This window comes from Ovis aries, chromosome 3 (genome assembly GCF_016772045.2).
Source record: "Ovis aries strain OAR_USU_Benz2616 breed Rambouillet chromosome 3, ARS-UI_Ramb_v3.0, whole genome shotgun sequence".
Taxonomy (NCBI): domain Eukaryota; kingdom Metazoa; phylum Chordata; class Mammalia; order Artiodactyla; family Bovidae; genus Ovis; species Ovis aries.
Window position 1 is genome coordinate 63,235,194 of NC_056056.1, and position 26,439 is coordinate 63,261,632.

The window sequence follows — 26,439 nt, forward strand, 5'->3', positions numbered from 1 at the left end:
ACACATTCGACCCCTGGCTGGAGAAGATTCCACATGCTTTGGAGCAACACAGCCTGTGCCCCACAACTACTGGGCCCAGGTGCCTAGAGCCTGTGCTCTGCAATAAGACAAGCCACTGCAGTGAGAAGCCGAGGGCCACAATGAGGAGTAGCCCCTCAGCTCGCCACAACGGAGAAAGCTCATGAGCAGCAATGAAAACCCAGCACGGCAAAAATAAAAAATAAATAACTAAAAATGTTTAGTTCCCCCAATCCCAGAATCCCATAAACTGTGTTTTGTTTACTCTTGTATTTTATGGGACTAAGGCCATATTGGATGAATCACTGCTGAAATTTTATTTGCTGAATGAATAGCTAGATATACACACTAAAGAGTTATTAATAGAACCTTACACATAATAGGAGCCACAATTTTATAGGCAACAACCATTTACCAGATATTACAGTAACTGATTTATGTAAATTATCTCATCAATCCTCCAAAAAACTTTATAAGAAAGTTATCACTAGACTGTCATTTTATAGCTAAGGAAACAGACTCAGAGAGAATAGGTAACTTGACCAAAATCCACTATTTAATATGTGGTAGATTTTAGACTGGAGAAGGCAATGGCACCCCACTCCAGTGCTCTTGCCTGGAGAATCCCATGGATGGAGGAGCCTGGTAGGCTGCAGTCCATGTGGTCGAGAAGAGCTGGACACGACTGAGCGACTACACTTTCCCTTTTCACTTTCATGTATTGGAGCAGGAAATGGCAACCCACTCCAGTGTTCTTGCCTGGAGAATCCCAGGGACAGGGGAGCCTGGTGGGCTTCCGTCTATGGGGTCGCACAGAGTCGGACATGACTGAAGTGACTTAGCAGCAGCAGCAGCAGATTTTAGACTCAATCAAGATCTATAGAACTAAAAAGCTCATGTTTTTATATATAATGGAATATTAATCTTAAAAAGGAACAAATGAGTCAGCTGAACTAAGGTGGATGAACCTAGAGCCCGTTAAGTGAGTGAAGAGTGAAGTCAGTCAGAAAAACAGAAACAAATATCCTATGTTAACTCAAATATGGAACCTAGAAAAACGGTACTGGTGAACCTATCTGCAGGGCAGACACAGAGAACGGACTTGTGGTGGACAGAGAGTGGGGAAGAGGTGGGGGAGAAACCGAGACAGTAACCCTGGCATATATACACTACACGAGCAAAACAGACAGCTAGTAGGAAGCTGCTGTGTAACACAGGGACTTCACTCTGGCGTCCTATGACAACCCAGAGGAGTGGGGATGGGGAGGGAGGGAGGTTGAAGAGGGAGAGGATACATATCTATACTTATGGCCAATTCACATTGTATGACAGAGATCAATACAACATTTTAAGCAATTATCCTCCAATTTTTAAAAAAAAGCCCATGTTTTAAGATATAGCAATTTCTTAAATATATCAGTCATCACAAGCCCCAACTTTTGCTGTTATTTGTTAATAGATTCAAAATGTTAAATAACAGAGGATACTTACTCTTAAGTTTCTAATGCCATCTTGATGTTTCAACTTTTCAAAAAAAGACTGAAAAAAATCAGATCTCTCCACATGTCTTGGGGCTACACAAAGTGCATCAATGTCAGCTCCTGCAAATCAAAGTATTATTAAAAACAGTATATTGAGTATGTGTTACATTTTTATAAACAAAAACATACAGAAGAAACTATGTAAGATGAGTATAGGGAAATGTTAACACTGATGAACTCTGAGTGATGAGATAATGGGAATTTCCCCCCCTGTATTTTCTAATTATAAACAATAAATAAGTTTGTCATTCAAAGTTCTTACCAGTAAAACACAGAAAAGGAATTACCTTTGGTGTGTACTCCAAGTCTATAGGAGCCAAAAGTAAAAATCTTTCCACCAACAGTAGCCACAACAGAAGGTGGAAGATTCTAAAATAAAATAAAAAATATAAAAGGCATTCAATCATTCAAATTATTTAGCATTAAAAGTGCTCTAATAAACACTGGTGAGGATGTGAAGAAAAAGTAATCCTTATAAACTATTTATGGGAATCTATCAATATATTGGCGCAATCACTGTAGAAAACAATTGGAAGGTTCCTTAAAAAAACTAAATTAGAGCTACCATATGATCCAGCAATTACTGGATCACACTCCTGGGAATATATGGGAAGAAAATAAAAACATTAATTCAAAAAGATATATACCCTCATGTTGGGTACATATCTAAATTGTAACATATATAAATTGGGAAAGGAGTATGTCAAGGCTATATATTGTCACCTGCTTATTTAGCTCCTGTGCAGAATATATCACAAGTGTGGGGCTGGATGAATCACAAGCTGGAATCAAGACTGCTGTGAGAAATATCAACAATCTCAGATATGCAGATGATACCACCCTAATGGCAGAAAGCGAAGCGGAACTAAGAGCCTCTTGATGAAAGTGAAAGAGGGGAGTGAAAATGCTGGCCTAAAACTCAACATTCAAAAAATGAAGATCATGGCATCTGGTCCCATCACTTCATGGCAAGTTGATGGGGAAACAATGGAAACAGTGATAGACCGTATTTTCTTGGGCTCCAGAATCACTGCAAATGGTGACTGCAGCCATGAAATCAAAAGATGCTTGCTCCTTGGAAGAAAAGCTACGACCAACCTAGACAGCATATTAAAAAGTAGAGCTGTCACTTTGCTGACAAAGGTCTGTACAGTCAAGGCTGTGGTTTTTCCAGTGGTCATGTATGGATGTGAGAGTGGGACTATAAAGAATGCTGAGCGCCACAGAATTGATGCTTTTGAACTGTGGTGATGGAGAAGACTCTTGAGACTCCCTTGGACAGCAAGGAGATCCAATCTGTCCATAGTAAAGGAAATCAGTCCTGAATATTCATTGGAAAGACTGATGCTGAAACTCCAATACTTCAGCCACCTAATGCGAAGAACTGACTCATCTGAAAAGACGCTGATGCTGGGAAAGACTGAAGGCGGGAGGAGAAGGGGACAGCAGAGGATGAGATGGTTGGATGGCATAACTGACTTGATGGACATGAGTTTGAGCAAGCTGTGGGAGCTGGTGATGAACAGGGAAGCCTGGTGTGCTACAGCCCATAGGGTTGCAGAGTCAAACAAGACTGACTACCCTCATGATCAGAGCAGCATTATTTACAGTAGCCAAGACATGGAAGCAACCTAAATGTCCATCAACAGAAGAATGGATAAAGATGTAATGTGTGTATAATGGAATACTACTCAGCCATAAAAAAATAAAATTTTGCCATTTGCAACAACATGGATGGATTTCAAGAGTACTATGCTTATGTAAGTCAGACAGAGAAAGACAAATATTGTATGTTATTCCTTACATGTGAATGTAAAAAACAAGTGAATATAACAGCAAGAAACAGACTTGTAGATACAGAGAACTAAGAGTGGTTACCAGTGGGGAGAGGGGCACAACAGGGGTAGAGGACTAAGAGGTACAAACTACTATGTATAAAATAAAGTACAGGGACATACTGTACAGCACAGGGAACACAGCCATATTGCAAAACAATTTTAAGTGGAGTATACCTTTAAAAATTGCAAATCACTATGTTCTACACCTAACATTGATATATTGTAAATAAACTATACCTCAATTAAAAAAAAAAACAACTGCCTAAATGCTACTGATACAAACTACATCTGTCAAATTTAGTGAGCTGAGATTTATAGTTTTTTGATTGTAGCTTGAAGTAGTGAAGGTATGCTCAGAGGACAGACAAAACAGATTTGTCTCTAGTATACATGCATACATGGGCTTCTTTGGTGGCACAGTGGTAAAGAATCTGCCTGCCAATGCAGGAGACACAAGATCCCTGGGTCAAGAAGATCCCCTGGAGGAGGAAGTGGTAACCCATCACAGTATTCTTGCTGGGGAAATCCCATGTACAGAAGAGTCTGACATGCTACAGTCCATGGAGTCACAGAGTCAGACACAACTGAGGGGACACACACAGATGCATATATCACACACACACAGATGTATATATCCCTATCTTAAGAAAAATGTTTTCTATCATTTCTATCAGTCTTTATTTCTAAATCCCATTTTGCAAAAAATTCATTGGCTGATATTTTTAACTCTATCACATAACTCTTTTGCTCAAAACTTGCCAATGCATTATTTTCTGGATACTGATCCCTGGATCCTAAGGACTTCGATGGTATGCTCTTAAGGATCTTTCATTTTTTTCCCAATATTTCATATTTATTACTGAGTCTCAGACTGATAGTGAGGAAATAAGAAACATCAGGAGCCAAGCATTACAGTAGTGATGTTCTCACTGTGATTTGGCTGCTTAAAAAAGTGGCACACATGTTAAGACCACTTCTTACAGACCCAGCTTGGTTCTTCTCCAATGTCTTCTCTTGGAGTTGTACCTGATTTTATTGCCAGTTTTCATTCGAATCCACTGAGGAATGGGACAATTCTGCTTTTGTTTCTTGGCCAGGAATTGCTTGATCCTGAAAGTCTTGTGAGAAGACATGGTGAGGAGAGAACTCAACCGCACATAGGATGGCGGAGAAAAGTAGGATCTTTCTTGCCTTGTTTCTTGATCTTCCCTTCTGAAGCTCCAACTGCCAACATGTTACATAACGTAGTCTCCTTCCCATTGCATTTGCCATTTTCCTTGCCTCAAATGGGCCAACCGTTTGGTGGCTCAGCTGGTAAAGAATTTGCCTGTAATGCAGGAGACCCGGGTTTGATCCCTGGGTTGGGAAGATCCCCTGGAGAAGGGAATGGCAACCCACTCCAGTATTCTTGCCTGGAAAATCCTATGGACAGAGGAACCTGGCGGGCTACATACAGTCCACTGGGTTGCAAAGAGTCAGACATGATTGAGTGACTAACACTTTCACTTTTGCCTCAAATGATTGCTCTCCTTTCTGCTATCTCAATTTCACCTATTTTTCAAAGTTCACTTCAAGTCCCACGTTCCTCATGAAGCATTCTTTGATTATCCACCTCTTTATAAGAAGCTCTTTTCCCATGTGCTCTTTCATACTACATTTACTTTTCTTCTTCCCTGTATGTTAGTTCCATCACTTCAACTATATTTACATTCCTTGAAGGTGAGAACTATATCTACTATTTCTAGGCATTTCCCCAAAATGCCTAGTCCAAGTTCCAAAGAGTAGTTAGTATACGCTAATTAGTTTGATTAAAAATATCTGTATAACAGGATATTATGTTTGTTACTTTCTCTGTTTAACAGGTATGTTTCAAGAGTACCACAAATTTTATAGCTAGAAAGGAGTTAATAAAATTATTAATGACTAACATGAAACAAAAGGTTAGAGAAGCCCTGTTGAGTTTACCTTCCCACTTTGAAAAGCATGATTCTTTCATGATTTATGAGAAAGTGATAAACAGAGCAAAACATTTTCACCACAAACCGCAGTATTTAACTAAAATGATTTGGAGTTCTAGGTTGTTTAAATATTGCAACTATGCACAGAATATTAAAATGATATTTGATCTAACTCAAATCCTTTGGATATTTCCCATATAAAATAGGTATAAATGACAGAGAATTATGATATTGAAAATGACTAATCACTGTCTATGCAAAGGAAGATGGTAAAACCAATTAAATTAAAAAAAAAACTTTTATTTGCTTAAAAAAAAAGATCAAATAGTGGTAATGCCTCAAATTTTTAACAATGGTTTTATGCCTAGGAATTAAATGGAAACCAGCTAGTGAAATTTGTAAATTAGGGTACTGATGTAAATAAAATGAGGGGAAAGCAATTTTAAAAAATTTTAAAAAACCTTTGACCTTGAAAAAGATTCTACTAATTTTTCTTTTAGGTGCAAAAAATCCACCCAGTAAGAAAATTAGTTAGGTGCATATCTGAATAAAGTATCTAGCCCTTTTTTGTGAATAGTTAACACTTGACTTCCCTTGATGTATCCTGGAATATGTATGAGAGCAAAGACCTCAGTATGACCATATTACATGACATAAAGACAACACAAGAAGTCAAAAAGCTTGTTACTTTGATTTTAAATCAGTTCTAGCTGATTGTGTATCTGGTTTGCATACCCACAGCAATTATGGGCTGATTATAGACAGAGACAACAGGTTCCCCAACATTCATTCAATGCCTGAGCTCTGTCCTAAGGTTGTGCAAGTGAATAAGACAAGATTATTTAAGAGTTGATCAGCTAGTAGCAGAGAAACAAGCATGATTTTTTTTTTTTTAATTACTCATGACTAGCATTTCACCTGCTCAGAATTCAACCTAACAGAAAACTTCAACTATTGATAACCTTGCTGTGAGCTCAAACATGAGCCAGATAGTCATTTGGCAGAAAAAGTCAATAGTGTAAAGACCATTTATATAAACTCAATGACTGTAGACTTAGCACAGTCCCTCATAACCTTATTCAGAGCCCACTGCTTGAAAGAACCAATTTTATACACATATCAAAGGTTACAAAAGGAAATAAAAGTTGTAAAAGAATTCTAACAGGTGTGTAATTTCTAAACTGATGAAAATTAATGGGCAGAAAGGGATTTTACAGAGACACTACTGCTGTGAGCCATTAACTTTCAGGTGATAGTTGTTAAGAGATGGGAAAACTATTAAAAAAAACACACACACACAACTAAAACTAAAAATTTAAAATACAACAGTTTGAGCCACTTAGTAAAGGAACAAACAGTATTATCCAGTTGAACATGCCCTATCTCATTTTACTACAGCCAATGAAGATTCCCACACAAATGAATTCAAAAGATTCTAAGAAAGCAAAGAGATTAATTGATTTTAGAAGGAAAAAAGTTAAGCTACTAGAGGGGAAAAAAGCAATATAATTATAAATTAGGGTTTGCAAACTCCAATGTCTCACAGGCCAGGCAGATAGGCAAATGAGGAAAGTATACACATAAGAAACACAGAAACTAATAACTGACAGTTGCTATGTCTGAGAGAGCAGGGAGTAATGGGGACCATGAGGCACCAGAGGGGAGTAGCCCAATTCCATTCAAGCCTCTTCTGGCCTTGCCCAAAGAGAGGCCCAGTGCTGCCACACCTGTTATTTCACCAGATTTCTGAAATCTGGCTTTTAAAATTTCAGTATTTAAAGTTTGGTTTACTACATGTGAGTCAAGGAAGACATTTATGTGGAAATGTAGTCAGACACTGGCTACCTCTGGGGTAAATCCTCATTTATTTAGGACTCAACTGTCTAGAGGGCTTCCCCAATGGCTCAGCCGGTAAAAAATCCACGTGCAATGCAGGAGACCTGGGTTCGATCTCTGGGTTGGGAAAATCCCCTGGAGAAGGTAACGGCTACCCACTCCAGTATTCTGGCCTGGAGAGTTCCATGGACTATATAGTACACGGGGTGAAAAAAGCTGGACATGACTGAGTGACTTTCTCTTCACTTCAACTGTCTAGAACAATTCATCTCCAAGTATACTAAAAACATTTAATCTATTTTTGATTATTCTCAACTCTGCATTTTGTTACCAGGACACAATGAAACTATGAATTCAATTCAGAGTCTTACCTTACTCTCACTGACCTCAGAAATCCATTCTTTTACTAGATTGTTCAGTTTACCAAGAACAACCAGCCTATAACAAAAAATAAAATGCTTTAGATGAAAACAAACAAAAAACCCCCACCAAAAACAAACAGTATTTTTAAAAGTAATTAAACTTATAGGCAGTACCTTTATGTTGGTGCTAGAGTAAAAGCATATTATACACGTGCTAATGCTATCACATCTGTTGACACAAGGCACATCTCTTTGGCATTCTTAGGTTCCTAAGAGTTCCAAAGAGACGATAAATGTGATGATAGTATTTTGGTTTTTGAGCTATTTTTTCAAAATTCAAAAAGCCTAGTTAAAAAAAAAATCAAAATTACCTTCAATAAGGCTGCAGAGGCCAACTGAACTGTCAACTTTCTTGGCCTTACTATGGAATACAATCAATTCAGTGTGGTAACAGTAGAAGTCAGCACTCTCATTGACAGTTACAAGTTTTTGGATAATAAAAACAGGCAAATTATTTATTGGCTAATTTTTTATAAAATTTAACTTAATAAAAGCAATTTGATATTAAAACAAACTTGCAACCAACGTAATATCCAAATCCAAATTAAAAAAAAAAGTTTAGGCATCTCAAAGATAACACATGAGAAACCGAATTCCCGATCTGTCCAAACTTGCTTCTCCCTCAGCCTTTCTCAAGTAATGGAACCCCATCCTTCCAGATGCTGAGACCAAAAATCTTGGCATCATCCTTGATGCCCCCCACCAACCCCCATTCGTTATTAAACAAGACATCCAGAATTCTACTATCTCTTATCACCTCCACTGCCATCCCCCTAGTTCCGGTCACCATTTCTTCCTTGGGTTATTAGAACAGTCTCCTAACTAGTTTCCCTGTTTCTGACTTTGACCCCTCTGCAGACTACTTTCAGTAAAGCAGCCAGAGTGACTGTGTTAAACATGAATCAATCATGTCAATCTGCTGCTCAAAACCCTAACAGCTTTCCATCTCAGAGTAAAAGCTGAAACCTTTATAATGGTTTTCAGGTCCTAAATGACCTTTCCCTCCAAGCTCCTTCCCATCTCATTTTCTTTAAGCCCACATTCCCCTTCTTATTCACTCTGTGTCATATACCTAGGTTATCTTGCTATCTTTTTAAAATATACCAGGCACAGTCCTGACGCAAGCCTCTGCCTAGACTGCTCTTCCATCAAATCCACATAGCTCTTTCCTCACTTTCAAAATTTCCCTCAAATGTCAATGAAGACTTCCTTGACAACCTCCACTCCCAGCTTCATTTTTCTCAGCCGGCAACTGTCATATGTAACACTGTGTTTATTTTACTTACTTGGCTAATTGTTAAGTTTCCTCCTCTAAGCTCTAGGAAGGCCAAGTTTTCTCTTCATTTTGTCATTTTTATATCCCTACACAGGGACATCACTGGTACATGAATATATGTTTATAGAAGTAATGATTAAAGAATGTACTGTAAAATACTTTGCATTTTTAAATGACATACCTATGGTTCAATTCTTCCTCATCTTCAAACACTCCAAATGGTTTCATGGCATCAATTAATTTCTGTGTGTAAATATGATCAATTTCTTTAGGACATGCCAAGCTAATTGGAGAGGTGATTCCATAATGCTTTTGTTGACGCTGGCTGTCCAGCACAGTGTTTCTGTTCAAGAAAAATGAAAGAGCAGAAAAAATTTAACGTTTCATTTACTGATACATTAAATCTCTCAATCCACTCATTAATTTAGCTACTTTAAAAGTTTACTCAGTACTATTGGTTGCCCCCCACCCCTTTTTTAAGGAAAAAAAGGATATTTTGTGCTTATGGAGATTCATTCTACTTCAAGCTTTCATGGTTAGGATGCGTTTTCAAGTCAAAAGCAGCCTGTGTTGGCATCAGGACAACTGTGCCAACACCACTCAGCTCAAATGCAAAGAGCCTGAATGGGAGCTGGGCCAGGGCCACCTTGACTACACCCTGCAGACTTAAGTCAAGTACCACCTTTGAAAAGCAGTCAGCCACTTGAAAGAAAGCTCTACGTAAAAAACAATGCCCCCAACCTCATTAAAAAACAAATTATTTCATTAGAAGGTCCTTATGAAATACTCTAGCTTTTAAAAAGAAATCACTAGATGTGTCCCAGAGAAACTTATTAACATCAGTTGTTTCCATCAGAGTTTATAGTCCTAACATTCTGTGACTCTAGTTGAATTGTTCTCTTCACTAAGTGAAGTCTATGATACCAACTATGATCTTGAGTCCCACTTTCTTATCTCTGTGCTGAAAATGCTGGCTATCAAGGTCCCTACTAGCATTAAAATTCCAAATCCACGGTTCTGAACCTCTCTCATCTAGACAGGAAAACAAAAGCAAGTGACACAATCCCTGGAGAAGTAAACACTCTGGAAAAATTCTAGGATAAGTGCACAAAGAGACATGTACAAAAACGTTCACTACCACATTGTGACATTAAAAAAAAAAGAAAACTTAGAAAAAACCTAAAACACTCACTAACAGGAAATGGACTAAATCAGAATGTATCTCTACAAAAGAAAACAATACAGTATTAGTGTGAATTAATTAGAGCTGAAAAATACTATCATGGACAAATCTCTTTAAAAGACATGTTGTGCTAAAGAAGTTGTTGAATAACAAGTGTGGTACTAGTCATATAAAGTTTAAAAACAAGTAAAACAATGCAGACTATGGACATATACATATGCAGTAATAGCATTAAAAAAAAATATGCCGCATAAGCATCAAATTCAGAACTGTGGGGAACTCCAGGCAGGGAGGTGAATGGGCCTACAGGAGGAGATAACAGAATTCCTTCATATGTATTCAGTATGTTCGGTTTCTTTTAGCTAAAGATATGTGTACACACACACACACACGGAACGTTATGCTTTGGGAGATGCGTGATGGCTACGTAAATGATGCTGTTATGTTATTTTCGGCATTTTTCTGTATGTTTAAATTATTTCCTAATAAACCAAAATGTAAGAAGTTAAAACAAAATCTTGCCAAGCACCGACACTGTTTCTGACTTATCAAAGTATGACCAGGAGGTATAGACTGGCAGATGTACTGTGGATAGGTGGGGAGATGAGGGAAGGGTGAAAAAACCAAAGCTTGACTAAAAAGAGAAACCCATGGGCTGGGATAGAGGTGAATGCACTCCAGAAGACCTGGAGACAGCCGGTCAGGAAGGGAGGCGGGGGAGGTAGGGGGATGGTATTTGCGCCAATGCAGACAGGAGCTGAGACCGGCTCAGACAGCGCTGGGGGCAGGAGAGTGACCGACAATTTTTCCCCACAGACACACGGGCCTTTCTCCCGCCGCAACCTAGTCTGGGGGCGTCCTCGGAGACAGGGCAGCCAGGGAACAGATGGGGACTTCTAGAGTCCCCGAGTCTGGCCAGGTGAGCCGCCGGGTGTAGGGGAGGTGCCCTTGCCGACCGGTCGGGAGGGAGAAAGGAGACTACACGAGAGCTCTGGGCAGGACGCGAGGGGCAGGGAACGGAAACGGGGTCCGTGCAGGCCACCGCAGCCCACCCAATTCTGCCTCACCCCCAACCGCCGCCCCCCACCACTTACGCAGACATCTCTTTCATCGCTTCCTGCGTCTCCCTCACCGGCGAGTTGTCTTTCGCTCTGGAGTCCTGTTCTTGCTCTTCCCTTCTCCTCCTGTCCAGTTTCCTCCGCTTGCTTGTAACTCGCTTGCACGCTCACTCTCTCACTTACTACAGCCGAGGCATCCAACCGAGTAGTGAAAACACCACAAAACCGGCTCTATTTATGACAATACAGCGCGGCCGACGCCAATATGGCGCCGCTTCCCAGCCTGCCCCTCGGCCGCTGCGGCCCCGCCCATGGGGGGCCTGGGCCCGCCCTCGACCCCGCCCCCTCCTGCTTTAGGTCCGGGTAAGAGGCAATGGCATCCCACTCCAGTACTCTAGCCTGGAGAATCCCGTGGACGGAGGAGCCTGGTAGGCTGCAGTCCATGGGGTCGCCAAGAGTCGGACACGACTGAGCGACTTCACTTTCACTTTTCATTTTCATGCATTGGAGAAGGAAATGGCAACCCACTCCAGTATTCTTGCCTGGAGAATCCCAGGGACGGAGGAGCCTGTTGGGCTGCCGTCTATGGGGTCGCACAGAGTCGGACACGACTGAGGCGACTTAGCAGCTGCAGCAGGCTCAGTGGCCCCGCCCACAGAGGCGCAGGCTTGGGCTGCAAACGCCGGTCTGGAATAGTGCTTGGTTCCCTTCATTGTCCGTGGGACTGTCTATCCAGGCTAACTGCTATCCAGGCTAACTGCTTGGAAGGTAACTTGGAACGTATTCCTTATCTTGTGAAAGCCTATGTCATATATTTTTAAAAAACTACACAACCTTGCCTAGCAAATATTATTTTAACTCTTCCATTATACCGCACCTTTATTTTAATCACTTATATGTAATCAATCTATTCCTTGAGGCGATTATGCTGTGAGAAGGTCACACCTAGGAACGTGTGCCTTTATAATTACCTGGGAGTGAAGCGAGTTTGTAAATTGGAGACTAACTGTTCACCTCGAAGTACCTCCCCCTGATTTATGACCTTCTAGCAATCAGGTAGGGCTTCCCTAGTGGCTCAGATGGTAAAGAATCCTTCTGCAACGAGGGAGACCTGGGTTCAATCTTTGGGTTGGGAAGATTCTGTAGAGGAGGGCATGGCAACCTGCTCCAGTATTCTTGCCTGGAGAATCCCATGAACAGAGGAGCCTGGTGGGCTACAGTCCATGGGGTCACAAAGAGGTACGACTGAGCGACTAAACACAGCACAGCACAGCAGTCAGGTATGGGAAATTGGTAGGCTGGTAGCCTGCAATATAGGGATAAATACACGGCTGAATCAAAATCACATGTGTTCAAACAGTGGAGATCATGTTTCATGCAAATGAGGATGAAAATGGGAAAATGATGACAAATTTTAAAAAGTTAATTTAAAACAGTAAATTGGTTACAAGGAAAAGAATGTTAAGAAGCTGCTTTTTCTTGGAATGTAACAATACATAGAGAAGATAGACTCATTTATTAAAAAATATTTATTGAAAACCTAATCCGTGCCACCGCAAGTTAGATAGGTCATGGTGGAGAGTTCTGACAAAATGTGGTCCACTGGAGAAGGGAATGGCAAACCACTTCAGTATTCTTGCCTTGAACAGTATGAAAAGGCAAAAAGATAGGACACTGAAAGATGAACTCCCCAGGTTGGTAGGTGCCTAATATGCTACTGGAGATCAGTGGAGAAATCACTCCAGAAAGAATGAAGAAACAGAGCCAAAACAAAAACACCAGTTGTGGATGTGACTGGTGATAGAAGTAAAGTCGGATGCTGTAAAGAACAATATTACATAGAAAGCTAGAACGTTAGGGCCATGAATCAAGCCAAATTGGAAGTGATCAGACAGGGGATGGCAAGAGTGAACATCAAGATTGTAGGAATCAGTGAACTAAAATGGACTGGAATGGGTGAATTTAACTCACATGACCATTATCTCTACTACTGTGGGCAAGAATCCCTCAGAAGAAATGAGTAGCCCTCATAGTCAACAAAAGAGTCCAAAATGCACTACTTGGATGCAATCTCAAAAATGACAGAATGATCTCAGTCAAACCATTCAATATCAGAGTAATCCAAGTCTGTCGTCCAACCAGTAATGCTGGAGAAGCTGAAGTTGAATGGTTCTATGAAGACCCATAAGACCTTCTAGAACTAACACCCCCCAAAGATGTCCTTTTCATTATAAGGGACTGGAATGCAAAAGTAGGAGTCAAGAAATACCTGGAGTAACAGGCACATTTGGCCTTGGAGTACAAAAATGAAGCAGGGCAAAGGCTAATAGAGTTTCACCAAGAGAATGCACTGGTCATAGCAAACATCCTCTTCCAACAACACAAGAGAAGACACTACACATGGACATCACCAGATGGTCAACAGTGAAATCAGATTGATTATATTTTTTGCACCCAAAGATGGAGAAGCTCTATACAATCAGCAAAAACAAGTCCAGGAGCTGACTGTGGCTCAGATCATGAACTCCTTATTGCCAAATTCAGACTGAAATTGAGGAAAGTAGGGAAGACCACTAGACCATTCAGGTATGACCTAAATCAAATCCGTTACAATTATACAGTGAAAGTGACAAATAGATTCAAAGGATCTGATAGACAGAGTGCCTGAAGAACTATGGACGGAGGTTTGTGACATTGTACACGAGGCAGTGATCAAGACCATCCCCAAGAGAAAGAAATGCAAAAGGCAAAACGGTTGTCTGAGGAGGCCTTACAAATAGCTGTGAAAAGAAGAGAAGTGAAAGGCAAAGGAGAAAAGGAAAGATATACCCATTTGAATGCAGAGTTCCAAAGAGTAGCAAGGAGAGAGAAGAAAGCCTTCCTCCATGATCAATGCAAAGAAATAAAGGAAAACAATAGAATGGGAAAGACTAGAGATCTCTTCAAGAAAATTAGAGATACCAAGGGAACATTTCATGCAAAAATGGGCACAAAAAACGACAGAAATGGTATGGCCCTAACAGAAGCAGAAGATATTAAGAAGAGGTGGCAAGAATACACAGAAGAACTATACAAAAAGATTTTCATGACCCAGATAACCATGATGGTGTGATCACTTACCTAGAGCCAGACATCCTGGAATGCAGAGTCAAGTGGGCCTTAGGAAGCATCACTGTGAACAAAGCCAGTGGAGGTGATGGAATTCCAGTTGAGCTATTTCAAATTCTAAAAGATGATGCTGTGAAAGTGCTGTACTCAATATGCCAGCAAATTTGGAAAACTCAGCAGTGGCCACAGGACTAGAGGAGGTCAGTTTTCATTCCAATCCCAAAGAAAGGCAATGCCAAAGAATGTTCAAACTACCGCACAATTGCACTCATCTCACATGTTAGTAAAGTAATGCTCAAAATTCTCCAAACCAGGCTTCAACAGTATGTGAACCTCCAGATGTTCAAGCTGGATTTAGTAAAGGCAGAGGAACCAGAGATCAAATTGCCAACATTTGCTGGATCATCGAAAATGAGAGTTCGAGAAAAACATCTACATCTGGTTTATTGACTATGCCAAAGCCTTTGACTGTGTGGATCACCACAAACTGTTGAAAATTCTTCAAGAGATGGGAATAGCAGACCACCTGACCTGCCTCCTGGGAAATCTGTATGCAGGTCAGGAAGCAACAGAACTGGACATGGAACAACAGACTGGTTCCAAAGAGGTAAAGGAGTATGTCAAGGCTGTATATTGTCACCCTTCTTATTTAACTTATATGCAGAAATGCTGCATCATGAGAAATGCTGGACTGACAGAGTGGTCGTCGTCCCTTTTTCTTTGAGACTGGGTTCTCAAATGTCTGAGAAGGTAAATAGGTAGATAGTTAGACATGAGCAGGGTATCAACAGGGGCCAAAGAGTTGGCCCTAAAAATAAAGAGAGGACAGAATGTGGTCACCCAAGGACAAAAGAGCAGATGAAACCAAGGAGGGTCTTGGAATGCAGGAACAGATAAACCAGACTCTCACTGTCCTTCTCTTCCCCATGTTCTAACTAGTAACGGATTTCAGGTCTTCCTGAGCAGTAGAACCTGTCTCCCCTCCTACCTCATAGGGAGAAGGTGCTTTACTCTTCCCTCCACCTGGTATACATGCCTCATCCAATTAGCAAATGACCCACAAGACCCCTATCCCACTCCTTGTACCCTGAATATAAAAGTGAACTAAGGACCCCTATTCGAGGTTGGTTCTCCCTTGAGCTGGCCCAATGTTCTAACAGCATCTCCCACTCTAATAAACTTTATTTCCCTCTTAAAAAAAAAAGGAAATGCTGGACTGGATGAAGCACAGCTAGAATCAAGGTTGCCAGGGGAAATATCAATAACCTCAGATATGCAGATGACACCACCCTTATGGAAGAAAGTGAAGAAGAACTAAAGAGCCTCTTGATGAAAATGAAAGAGAGTGAAAATACTGGCTTAAAGCTCAACATTCAGAAAACTAAGATCATGGCATCTAGTCTCATCACTTCATGGCAAATAGATGGGGAAACAATGGAAACAGTGACAGACTTTATTTTTGGGGGCTCCAAAATCACTGCAGATGGTGACTGCAGCCATAAGATTAAAAGATGCTTACTCCTTGGAAGAAAAGTTATGGCCAGCCCAGACAGTATATTAAAAAACAGAGACATTACTTTGCCAACAAAGGTCCATCTAGTTAAAGCTATTGTTTTTCCAGTAGTGACATATGGATGTGAGAGTTGGTCTATAAAGAAAGCTGAGCACTGAAGAATCGATGTTTTTGAACTGTGGTATTGGAGAAGACTCTTGAGAGTCCCTTGGACAGTGAGGAGATCCAACCTGTCCATCGTGAAGGAAATCAGTCCTGAATATTCACTGGAAGGTCTGATGCTGAAACTCCAATACTTCAGCCAACTAATGCAAAGAACTGACACATTTGAAAAGACCCTAATGCTGGGAAAGATTGAAGGTGGGAGGAGAAGGGGACAACAGAGGATGAGATGGTTGGATGGCATCACCAACTCAATGGACATGAGTTTGAGCATGCTCCGGGAGTTGGTGATGAACAGGGAAGCCTGGCATACTGCAGTCCATGGGGTCGCAAAGAGTTGGACATAGCTGATGAACTGAACTGAACTGACTCTGTGCCAAACTCTGGGTCAGACTCCAGTGATTTAATCATGCATAAAACCAGATGTATTCTTTAATTTTATGAATTTCAAAGTTTATGAGGAAACAATCAAAAAGAAGTGATATTCTCGTGTTATAGAACTAAAGAGTCTACTATGTGTCAGGCACAGGAACTATTTCATTCCTCTCTGGAGAGTTCACAGTCTCCTGAAGGAGAACGCACTTACACAAGATCAAATGTGGTATGGTCTGTGATAAGATGGGGTCAGGGGATTTAGGGAGGCCTACAGCAGGCTGCCTAAACTTCAGGGCAGGAATGCTCAAACGTAACTTCTTGGAATAGAGTATGCCCTTAATTAAATGAGCAAGATTTGGAAGTAGGCATTGGGTGCAGGTGGGAGAGAGAAGGCAAAACCTATCCAAAGCAGCATACAGTAATAGCGAGCATTGGTTTCAGTGTGAGGGAAAACCAAATTTGAATTCTAGTTTTGCTACTTACTAGTTTTGTGACCAGAGAGAAATTTACCTTAAAAAGTCCTTTCCTCATCTGTAAAATGAAGTTAATAGAATTGTAAGAGAATGAAATGAGAAGAGCATGTATAGCCAGTATGAATCTCTATCCAAAAGTTCAGATATGCAAGAAATGTCACTTTAGTTTCTAAGACAGAATTTTTGACCCTGAGCCCCTCATTCCTCTGAGCTGGCAGGTAAAGTCAGTCTTGGGCATCCTGAGTCTCTCTCTTCCCACTTCTTGAGACTTAAGGATTCAGGGAGTTATGGCAGACTGTGTACATCTGGCCCTGGGCTGTGGTAAATACACCTTCCTGTCCTTTGGCACCTGCACCTCAAGGGTTTCTCCTACCTCCAGTTCTCATCTCAGGCTCATTGGGCGGGCTGGTGGTCTCATCCCAGAAGCACCACGGAGCTCATTCTTCCTACCTCTTCCTACATCTTCCCAACAGTTTAGGGAATCTTGCCAGGCTGGGATATAGAAAATCTCCTTTCCTCAGGTTTTCAAACCAAGATATTTGTTGCTGGCTGCATAGAATTCTCTTCAAGGTTCAGCTTTGTTTCAAATAAAAAAGCCAGAAAAGAATTGCAGGCAGATTCTGTCATCTTCACAGGGCAAAGTCCTTAGCTCAGAGCCAGGCGCATAGGCGTCAGTAAATGTAACTCTTATTCACATCGATTACCAAAACTCTTATCTCTTAATTTTCCTCTTTGTTTATGTATTTAATTTTCAAGTACTTATTTTCCTTCTTTCCTTTTTTTTTTCCTCTTATAGAATGCTTTGTTTGCTCTTATCTACTGCAGTACTTTGGAAGAAAGGAAAACTCTGTTTTTAATTCTACTAGTTCAATGAAATCCTACAGTGTTTCAAACACAGCTTTAAACCTTTATGTAATTATCAAAGTCAATATCAGAAAAATACTTTTCAATTCTCTTTTATGTTGTTATTTTAAATTCACCTCAGTTTTAGTTGTTTTTCTTCCCATTTTCCTGTCTTTGTCAATCTACCTTGGATTGAATGCCAGTCCCCAACCCTTATTTCAATAAGGACACTTTCTTTCAAGGAAGCATATGCTTTCCTTTGATCAGGGATCTACCCTGTATCTCTATTTTTTAAACTCAAATTTTCCAATTACAAATGTAACCCATGTTTGTTAAAAAAAAAAAAAGAGAGAGAGAGAGAGAGAGAGTGAAAATCTGTCCCTCCTGCCCATTCCTAACTCAAGTTTTATTCCCCAGGGACCATTTTTAACAGCTGGGTATCCATCCCTCCAGAATGTTTGCAATGTACCCCAAACTGCATATAAGCATGTACCAGAGGTTTGTTTTTAGTGTTTAAGTTTGAAAAAAGGGGGATTGTACTGCATGTGCTGTTCTGCTCAAATTTTTTTTTAACCTAAAAAATCATGAACATCTTTCTATGTTACTAATGTTATGGACTGAATTGTGTCCCCCAGATTTTATATGTTGAAGTTCTAGTTTCCAGCACCTAAGAATGTGACTGTGTTGGGAGATAGGCTGTTTTTATTTGTTTGTTTTTATTTTTGGCTGCGCTGAGTCTTTGTTGTCGCGCACGGCTTTTCTCTAGTTGCGGCGAGTGGGGGCTTCTCTTCCTTGTGGTGCCCTGGCTTCTCATCACAATGGCTTTTTCTGGCTGTGGGGCACAGGCTCTAGTTGCATGGGCAGCATATGGACTCAGCAGCTGCAGCTTGCAGGTCCTAAAGAGCAGGCTCAGTAATTGTGGCACATGGACTTAGTTGCCCCATAGCATGTGGAATCTTCCTAGACCAGGGATTGAACCCTTGTTTCTTGCATCGGCAGGCAAATTCTTATCCACTGTACCACCAGGAAAGTCCAGGAAATAGAGTTTAAAGACAAAGTCAAGTGCGAATAAAGTTGTTAGTGTGGTCTCTACTCCAATATGACTGATGTCCCTATAAGAAGAGAAAATTTGGACACAGATGATACAGAGGAAAGACCACATGAAGGCACATGAAAAGACAGCCATTTACAAGCCAAGGAGAGAGGCCTTGTTGACACACTGTTTCAGGTTTCTAGCCTCCAGAACTGCAAGAAAATAAACCTCTATTCTTTAAGCCTCCCACCTAATCTGTTACTTTTTTAAGGCAGCCCTAGCAAACCAATATAGTAAATATGCACCTACTTTGTTCTTTTTAACAGTAATATGGCATTCTTTATCATAAATAGTATGTAATATTTGTCAGAATATATTTAACCACTTCACTGTTGTCACAAATATGTTTATATTATAAATAATGCTTATAATAAATATCCTTATACCTATATCCTCTATACTTGTATCACTAGTTATTAATAAATTCTTAAAGATGGGATTACTATATCAAAAGGTATGTATATTTAAAAGTTAAATTTATCAGATAAAGACAAATATGATATCACTTATATGTGGAATCTAAAAAAAATTATACAAATGAACTTGTTTACAAAACAGAAGTAGACTCACAGACATTAAAAACACACTTATGGTTACCAAAGAGGAAAGGGGGAAGAGATAAATTAGGAGTTTAGGATTAGCAGATACAAACTACTATAGATGAAATAGATAGCCAACAATAACCTATTGTATAACACAGGGAACTATACTCAATATCTTCTAATAACCTATAATGGAAAAAAATCTAGAAAAATAATCTAATCTATACATATATGTATAACTGAATCACTTTGTTGTACACATGAAAGTAATACAACACTGTTAGAACTAACACCCAAAAAGATGGCCTTTTCATTATAGGGGACAGGAATGCAAATGTAGGAAGTCAAGAAACACCTGGAGTAACAGGCAAATTTGGCCTTGGAGTACGGAATGAAGCAGGGCAAAGGCTAATAGAGTTTTGCCAAGAGAACGCACTGGTCATAGCAAACACTCTCTTCCAACAACACAGGAGAAGACTCTACACATGGACATCACCAGATGGTCAACACTGAAATCAGATTGATTATATTCTTTGCAGCCAAGATGGAGAAGCTCTATACAGTCAACAAAAACAAGACCAGGAGCTGACTGTGGCTCAGATCATGAACTCCTTATTGCCAAATTCAGACTTAAATTGAAGAAAGTAGGGAAAACTGCTAGATCATTCAGGTATGACCTGAATCAAATCCTTTATGATTATACAGCGGAAGTGAGAAATAGACTTAAGGGCCTAGATCTGATAGATTGAGTGCCTGAAGAACTATGGACGGAGGTTTGTGACATTGTACAGGAGACAGGGATCAAGACCATCCCCGTGGAAAAGAAATGCAAAAAAGCAAAATGGCTGTCTGAGGAGGCCTTTCTAATAGCTGTGAAAGAAGAGAAGCAAAATGCAAAGGAGAAAAGGAAAGATATAAGCATCTGAATGCAGAGTTCCAAAGAAAAGCAAGGAGAGACAAGAAAGTCTTCCTCAGTGATCAGTGCAAAGCAATAGAGGAAAAGAACAGAATGGGAAAGACTAGAGATCTCTTCAAGAAAATTAGAGATACCAAGGGAACATTTCATGCAAAAATGGGCTCAATAAAGGACAGAAATGGTATGGACCTAACAGAAGCCAAAGATATTAAGAAGAGGTGGCAAGAATACACAGAAGAACTGTACAAAAAAGCTCTTCATGACTCAGATAATCACGATGGTGTGATCACTCACCTAGAGACAGACATCTTGGAAAGTGAAGTCAAGTGGGCCTTAGAAAGCATCACTACGAACAAAGCTAGTGGAGGTGATGGAATTCCAGTGGAGCTGTTTCAAATCCTGAAAGATGATGCTGTGAAAGTGCATCACTCAATATGCCAGCAAATTTGGAAAACTCAGCAGTGGCCACAGGACTGGAAAAGGTCAGTTTTCATTCCAATTCCAAAGAAAGGCAATGCCAAAGAATGCTCAAACTACCGCACAATTGCACTCATCTCACATGTTAGTAAAGTAATGCTCAAAATTCTCCAAGCCAGGCTTCGGCAATATGTGAACCATGAACTTCCAGATGTTCAAGCTGGTTTTAGAAAAGGCAGAGGAACCAGAGATTAAATTGCCAATATTTGTTGGATCATAGTAAAAGCAAGAGAGTTCCAGAAAAACATCTATTTCTGCTTTATTGACTATGCCAAAGCCTTTGACTGTGTGGATCACAATCAACTGTGGAAAATTCTGAAAGAGATGGGAATACCAGACCACCTGACCTGCCTCTTGAGAAACCTATATGCAGGTCAGGAAGCAACAGTTAGAACAGGACATGGAACAACAGACTGGTTCCAAATAGGAAAAGGAGTATGTCAAAGCTGTATAGTGTCACCCTGCTTATTAAACTTCTATGCAGAGCACATCATGAGAAACGCTGGGCTGGAAGAAGCACAAGCTGGAATCAAGATTGCCAGGAGAAATATCAATCACCTCAGGTATGCAGATGACACCACCATTATGGCAGAAAGTGAAGAGGAACTAAAAAGCCTCTTGATGAAAGTGAAAGAGGAGAGTGAAAAAGTTGGCTTAAAGCTCAACATTCAGAAAACGAAGATCATGGCATCCGGTCCCATCACTTCGTGGGAAATAGATGGGGAAACAGTGGAAACAGTGTCAGACTTTATTTCGGGGGGGTTCCAAAATCACCACAGATGGTGATTGCAGCCATGAAATTAAAAGACGCTTACTCCTTGGAAGAAAAGTTGTGACCAACCTAGATGGCATACTCAAAAGCAGAGACATTACTTTGCCAACAAAGGTCCATCTAGTCAAGGCTATGGTTTTTCCAGTAGTCATGTATGGATGTGAGAGTTGGACTGTGAAGAAAGCTGAGTGCTGAAGAATTGATGCTTTTGAACTGTGGTGTTGGAGAAGACTCTTGAGAGTCCCTTGGACTGCAAGGATATCCAATCAGTCCAGTCTGAAGGAGATCAGTCCTGGCTGTTCTTTGGAAGGAATGATGCTAAAGCTGAAACTCCAATACTTTGGCCACCTCATGAGAAGACTTGACTCATTGGAAAAGACTCTGATGCTGGCAGGGATTGGGGGCAGGAGGAGAAGGGGACGACAGAGGATGAGATGGCTGGATGGCATCACCGACTTGCTGGACGTGAGTTTGAGTGACTCCGGGAGTTGGTGATGGACAAGGAGGCCTGGTGTGCTGCGATTCATGGGGTCGCAAAGAGTTGGACATGACTGAGCGACTGAACTGAACTGAGCGATTGAACTGAAAACATCTATACTTCAGTAACAAATAAATAAATTTATGTGTTCCAAGTTGTCCCCTAAGAATGTTATATTAGTTTACACTCTAACCAATAATGTGTATGCTGCTGCTGCTGCTACGTCACTTCAGCTGTGTCCGACTCTGTGCAACCCCATAGATGGCAGCCCACCAGGCTACCCTGTCCCTGGGATTCTCCAGGCAAGAACACTGGGGTGGGTTGCCATTGCCTTCTCCAAATAATGTGTATGGGATGGTCTATTTCGTTAAACTCTCACAAATGCTAGATATTGAAAATACTTTTTATCCTTATTATGAAAATTATAAATGTACAGGAAAGTAGAGAGAATAGAGTAGCAGATGCCATAAACTTACCACTTAGATTTAATAATTATTTTAACATTTGTCATGTTTCACTTTTTTTAAGTAGAAGCTTTTTAAAATAAATATAGACTCCTAAATATCTCACTCCTATTATTTTTTCTTCCAGTTTTGTTGAAATACAATTGATAAATAGCACTGTAAGTTTAAGATATACAGCATGATTTGATTTACATACATTATGAAGTGATTATTAGAATAAGCTTATTAACCATCTATTATCTCACATTTAAACAAATTTTATAAAATAGAAAATAAATTTTCTTTTGGTGAGAACTCAGGATTTACTTTCTTAACAACTTTCATATATAACATGCAGCAGTATTAATTGTAGTTATCATGTTGCACATTACTTGTCTAGTACTTTGTTATCTTGTACCTGGAAGTTTGTAACTTTTGACTGCCTTCCTCCAATTCCCTCCCCCCCCATCCCCACCTCACTCCTAAATGTTTCGATACGAGTTCAGTTCAGTTGCTCAGTCGTTTCCGACTCTTTGCGACCCCATGAATCGCAGCACACCAGGCCTCCCTGTTCATCACCATCTCCCGGAGTTCACTCAGACTCACGTCCATCGAGTCTGTGATGCCATCCAGCCACCTCATCCTCTGTCGTCCCCTTCTCCTCCTGCCCCCAGTCCCTCTCAGCATCAGAGTCTTTTCCAATGAGTCAACTATTCGCATGAGGTGGCCAAAGTACTGGAGTTTCAGCTTTAGCATCATTCCTTCCAAAGAAATCCCAGGGCTGATGTCCTTCAGGTTGGATTTCCTTGCAGTCCAAGGGACTCTCAAGAGTCTTCTCCAACACCACAGTTCAAAAGCATCAATTCTTTGGTGCTCAGCCTTCTTCACAGTCCAACTCTCGCATCCATACATGACCACAGGAAAAACCTTAGCCTTGATTAGACGGACCTTAGTCGGCAAAGTAATGTCTCTGCTTTTGTATATACTATCTAGGTTGCTCATAACTTTTCTTCCAAGGAGTAAGTGTCTTTTAATTTCATGGCTGCAGTCACCATCTGCAGTGATTTTGGAGCCCCCCAAAATAAAGTCTGACACTGTTTCCACTGTTTCCCCATCTATTTCCCATGAAGTGATGGGACCAGATGCCATGATCTTACTTTTCTGAATGTTGAGCTTTAAGCCAACTTTTCCACTCTCCTCTTTCACTTTCATCAAGAGGCTTTTTAGTTCCTCTTCACTTTCTGCCATATCTTTCTCCAGGTGGTGTCATCTGCATACCTGAGGTTATTGATATTTCTCCTGGCAATCTTGATTCCAGCTTGTGTTTCCTCCAGTCCAGCGTTTCTCATGATGTAATCTGCATATAAGTTAAATAAGCTTGGTGACAATATATAGCCTTGATGCACTCCTTTTCCTATTTGGAACCAGTCTGTTGTTCCATGTCCAGTTCTCACTGTTGCTTCCTGACCTGCATATAGGTTTCTCAAGAGGCAAGTCAGGTGGTCTGGTATTCCCATCTTTTGAAGAATTTTCCACAGTTGATTGTGATCCACACAGTCAAAGGCTTTGGCATAGTCAATAAAGTAGAAATAGATGTTTTTCTGGAACTCTCTTGCTTTTTCCATGATCCAGCGGATGTTGGCAATTTGATCTCCGGTTCCTCTGCCTTTTCTAGAACCAGCTTGAACATCAGGGAGTTCATGTATTGCTGAAGCCTGGCTTGGAGAATTTTGAGCATTACTTTATTAGCATGTGAGATGAGTGCAATTGTGCGGTAGTTTGAGCATTCTTTTGCATTGCCTTTCTTTGGAATTGGAATGAAAACTGACCTTTTCCAGTCCTGTGGCCACTGCTGAGTTTTCCAAATTTGCTGGCATATTGAGTGATGCACTTTCACAGCATCATCTTTCAGGATTTGAAACAGCTCCACTGGAATTCCATCACCTCCACTAGCTTTGTTCGTAGTGATGCTTTCTAAGGCCCACTTGACTTCACTTTCCAAGATGTCTGGCTCTAGATTAGTGATCACATCATCATGATTATCTGGGTCGTGAAGATCTTTTTTTCGACATGCGTATCTAAATAAGAATTCTTCCCTACAGAACCACAGTTAATATCAACACACCTAAGTTTCCCAAACTTGGCCCCAAAATGTCTTTGCAGAAACTTTGTTCATATTAGAATCCAATCAGGAACTCTGATTGCATTTGGTTGTTGGGCTTCTGAAGTGTACTTTAATCTAAAACAGACACTCCTTTTCCTGTCCGTCTTTATCTTTCTCATACCCCCAATTAAAACACACACACACACACACACACACATTCATTTGACTGTGTCAGGCATGTGGAATCTTGGTTCCCTGTCCAGGGATTGAACCCACTTCCTCTGCATTAGCGCATGAACTCTTAACCACTAGACCACTAGGAAGTCTTCCCTCCAGCTTTTTATTTTCCTATGACACCACTTGGAAAGACCAGGTCAGTTGCTCCCTGCTGCCGCTGCTGCTAAGTCACTTCAGTTGTGTCCGATTCTGTGCGACCCCAATAGACAGCAGCCCACCAGGCTCCCCTGTCCCTGGGATCCTCCAGGCAAGAATACTGGAGTTGGTTGCCATTTCCTTCTCCAATGCATGAAAGTGAAAAGTGAAAGTGAAGTCACTCAGTCGTGTCTGGCTCTTAGCGACCCCATGGCGGCTGGAGTGTGTTGCCTTTGCCTTCTCTGCAGTTGTTCCCTCAGTTCAGTTCAGTTCAGTCACTCAGTCGTGTCCAACTCTTTGCGACCCCATGAATCGCAGCACACCTGGCCTCCCTGTCCATCACCAACTCCTGGAGTTCACTCAAACTCACGTCCATCGAGTCGGTGATGCCATCCAGCCATCTCATCCTCTGTCATCCCCTTCTCCTGCCCCCAATCCCTGCCAGCATCAGAGTCTTTTCCAATGAGTCAAGTCTTCACATGAGGTGGCCAAAGTATTGGAGTTTCAGCTTTAGCATCATTCCTTCCAAAGAACACCCAGGACTGATCTCCTTTAGAATGGACTGGTTGGATCTCCTTGCAGTCCAAGGGACTCTCAAGAGTCTTCTCCAACACCACAGTTCAAAAGCATCAATTCTTTGGCGTTCAGCCTTCTTCACAGTCCAACTCTCATATCCATACATGACCACTGGAAAAATCATAGCCTTGACTAGACAGACCTTTGTTGGCAAAGTAATGTCTCTGCTTTTGAATATACTATCTAAGTTGGTCATAACTTTCCTTCCAAGGAGTAAGCCTCTTTTAATTTCATGGCTGCAATCACCATCTGCAGTGATTTTGGAGCCCCCAAAATAAAGTCTGACACTGTTTCTACTGTTTCCCCGTCTATTTCCCATGAAATGATGGGACCAGATGCCATGATCTTCATTTTCTGAATGTAGAGTTTTAAGTCAACTTTTTCACTCTCCTCTTCCACTTTCATCAAGAGGCTTTTTAGTTCCTCTTCACTTTCTGCCATAAGGGTGGTGTCATCTGCATATCTGAGGTGATGATATTTCTCCTGGCAATCTTGATTCCAGATTGTGCTTCTTCCCTAGAATGTCCTAATTTCTGGATTTTTCTTATTATCATTTAAAAATAACCCCGATAATTTTCTGTTATTGGAAGTTGAATCTAAAGGCTTAGTTAAATTCAGGTTGAACACTGTATCACATAATGATGTAACTAGGAGTCACATAATGAAGCTCTGGGGTTATTCCATTGTTTGTGATGTTGAGATTGATCACAGGGTGTTTGTAGTGACTATCACCTTGGAACCAGCTAATGATCTGTGAGGTGATAATTTTGCCACCAGGTGACTATCCAACCTTTTACCTGGTGTTTTTAGCATCTGTTGGTAATTCTTGGGCTTAATTGTGTCCTTGAAGTGAAGTGAAGTTGCTCAGTCGTGTCCGACTCTTTGCGACCACAGGGACTGTAGCCTACCAGGCTCCATCCATGGGATTTTCCAGGCAAGAATACCGGAGTGGGTTGCCATCTCCTTCTCCAGAGGATCTTCCCGACCCAGGGATCGAATCCAGGTCTCCCGTATTGCAGGCAGACGCTTTACCGTCTCAGCCACCAAGGGACTGTAAATTGT

The 26,439-nt window shown here is 40.8% G+C and overlaps 2 protein-coding genes across 7 annotated transcripts in view; both read right to left on the minus strand.

Annotated features, from left to right (window-relative positions):
* The window catches only part of PAPOLG (poly(A) polymerase gamma), a 31,517-nt gene extending 20,122 nt beyond the window's left edge, over window positions 1-11,395 (minus strand). For 4 of the 6 annotated variants that reach the window (XM_042246116.2, XM_012170877.5, XM_012170864.5 and 1 more), the window contains exons 1-5: window positions 11,167-11,395; window positions 9,071-9,232; window positions 7,563-7,629; window positions 1,847-1,928; window positions 1,510-1,619 (exon numbers count right to left, since the gene is read on the minus strand). In XM_042246116.2, coding sequence (XP_042102050.1) covers window positions 1,510-1,619; window positions 1,847-1,928; window positions 7,563-7,629; window positions 9,071-9,232; window positions 11,167-11,183 — 438 coding nt within the window. In that variant the 5' untranslated portion in view covers window positions 11,184-11,395. The remainder of the gene's footprint in view (window positions 1-1,509; window positions 1,620-1,846; window positions 1,929-7,562; window positions 7,630-9,070; window positions 9,233-11,166) is intronic. The other 2 variants (XM_060413876.1, XM_012170869.5) reach the window with 1 other exon arrangement.
* LOC114113931 (large ribosomal subunit protein eL39-like) lies at window positions 4,229-4,552 on the minus strand. Its single transcript, XM_042246118.2, has one exon. The coding sequence runs from the start codon at window positions 4,528-4,530 to the stop codon at window positions 4,375-4,377; it is 156 nt and encodes a 51-aa protein (XP_042102052.1). The 5' UTR covers window positions 4,531-4,552; the 3' UTR covers window positions 4,229-4,374.
* Window positions 11,396-26,439: the final 15,044 nt, after the last annotated feature.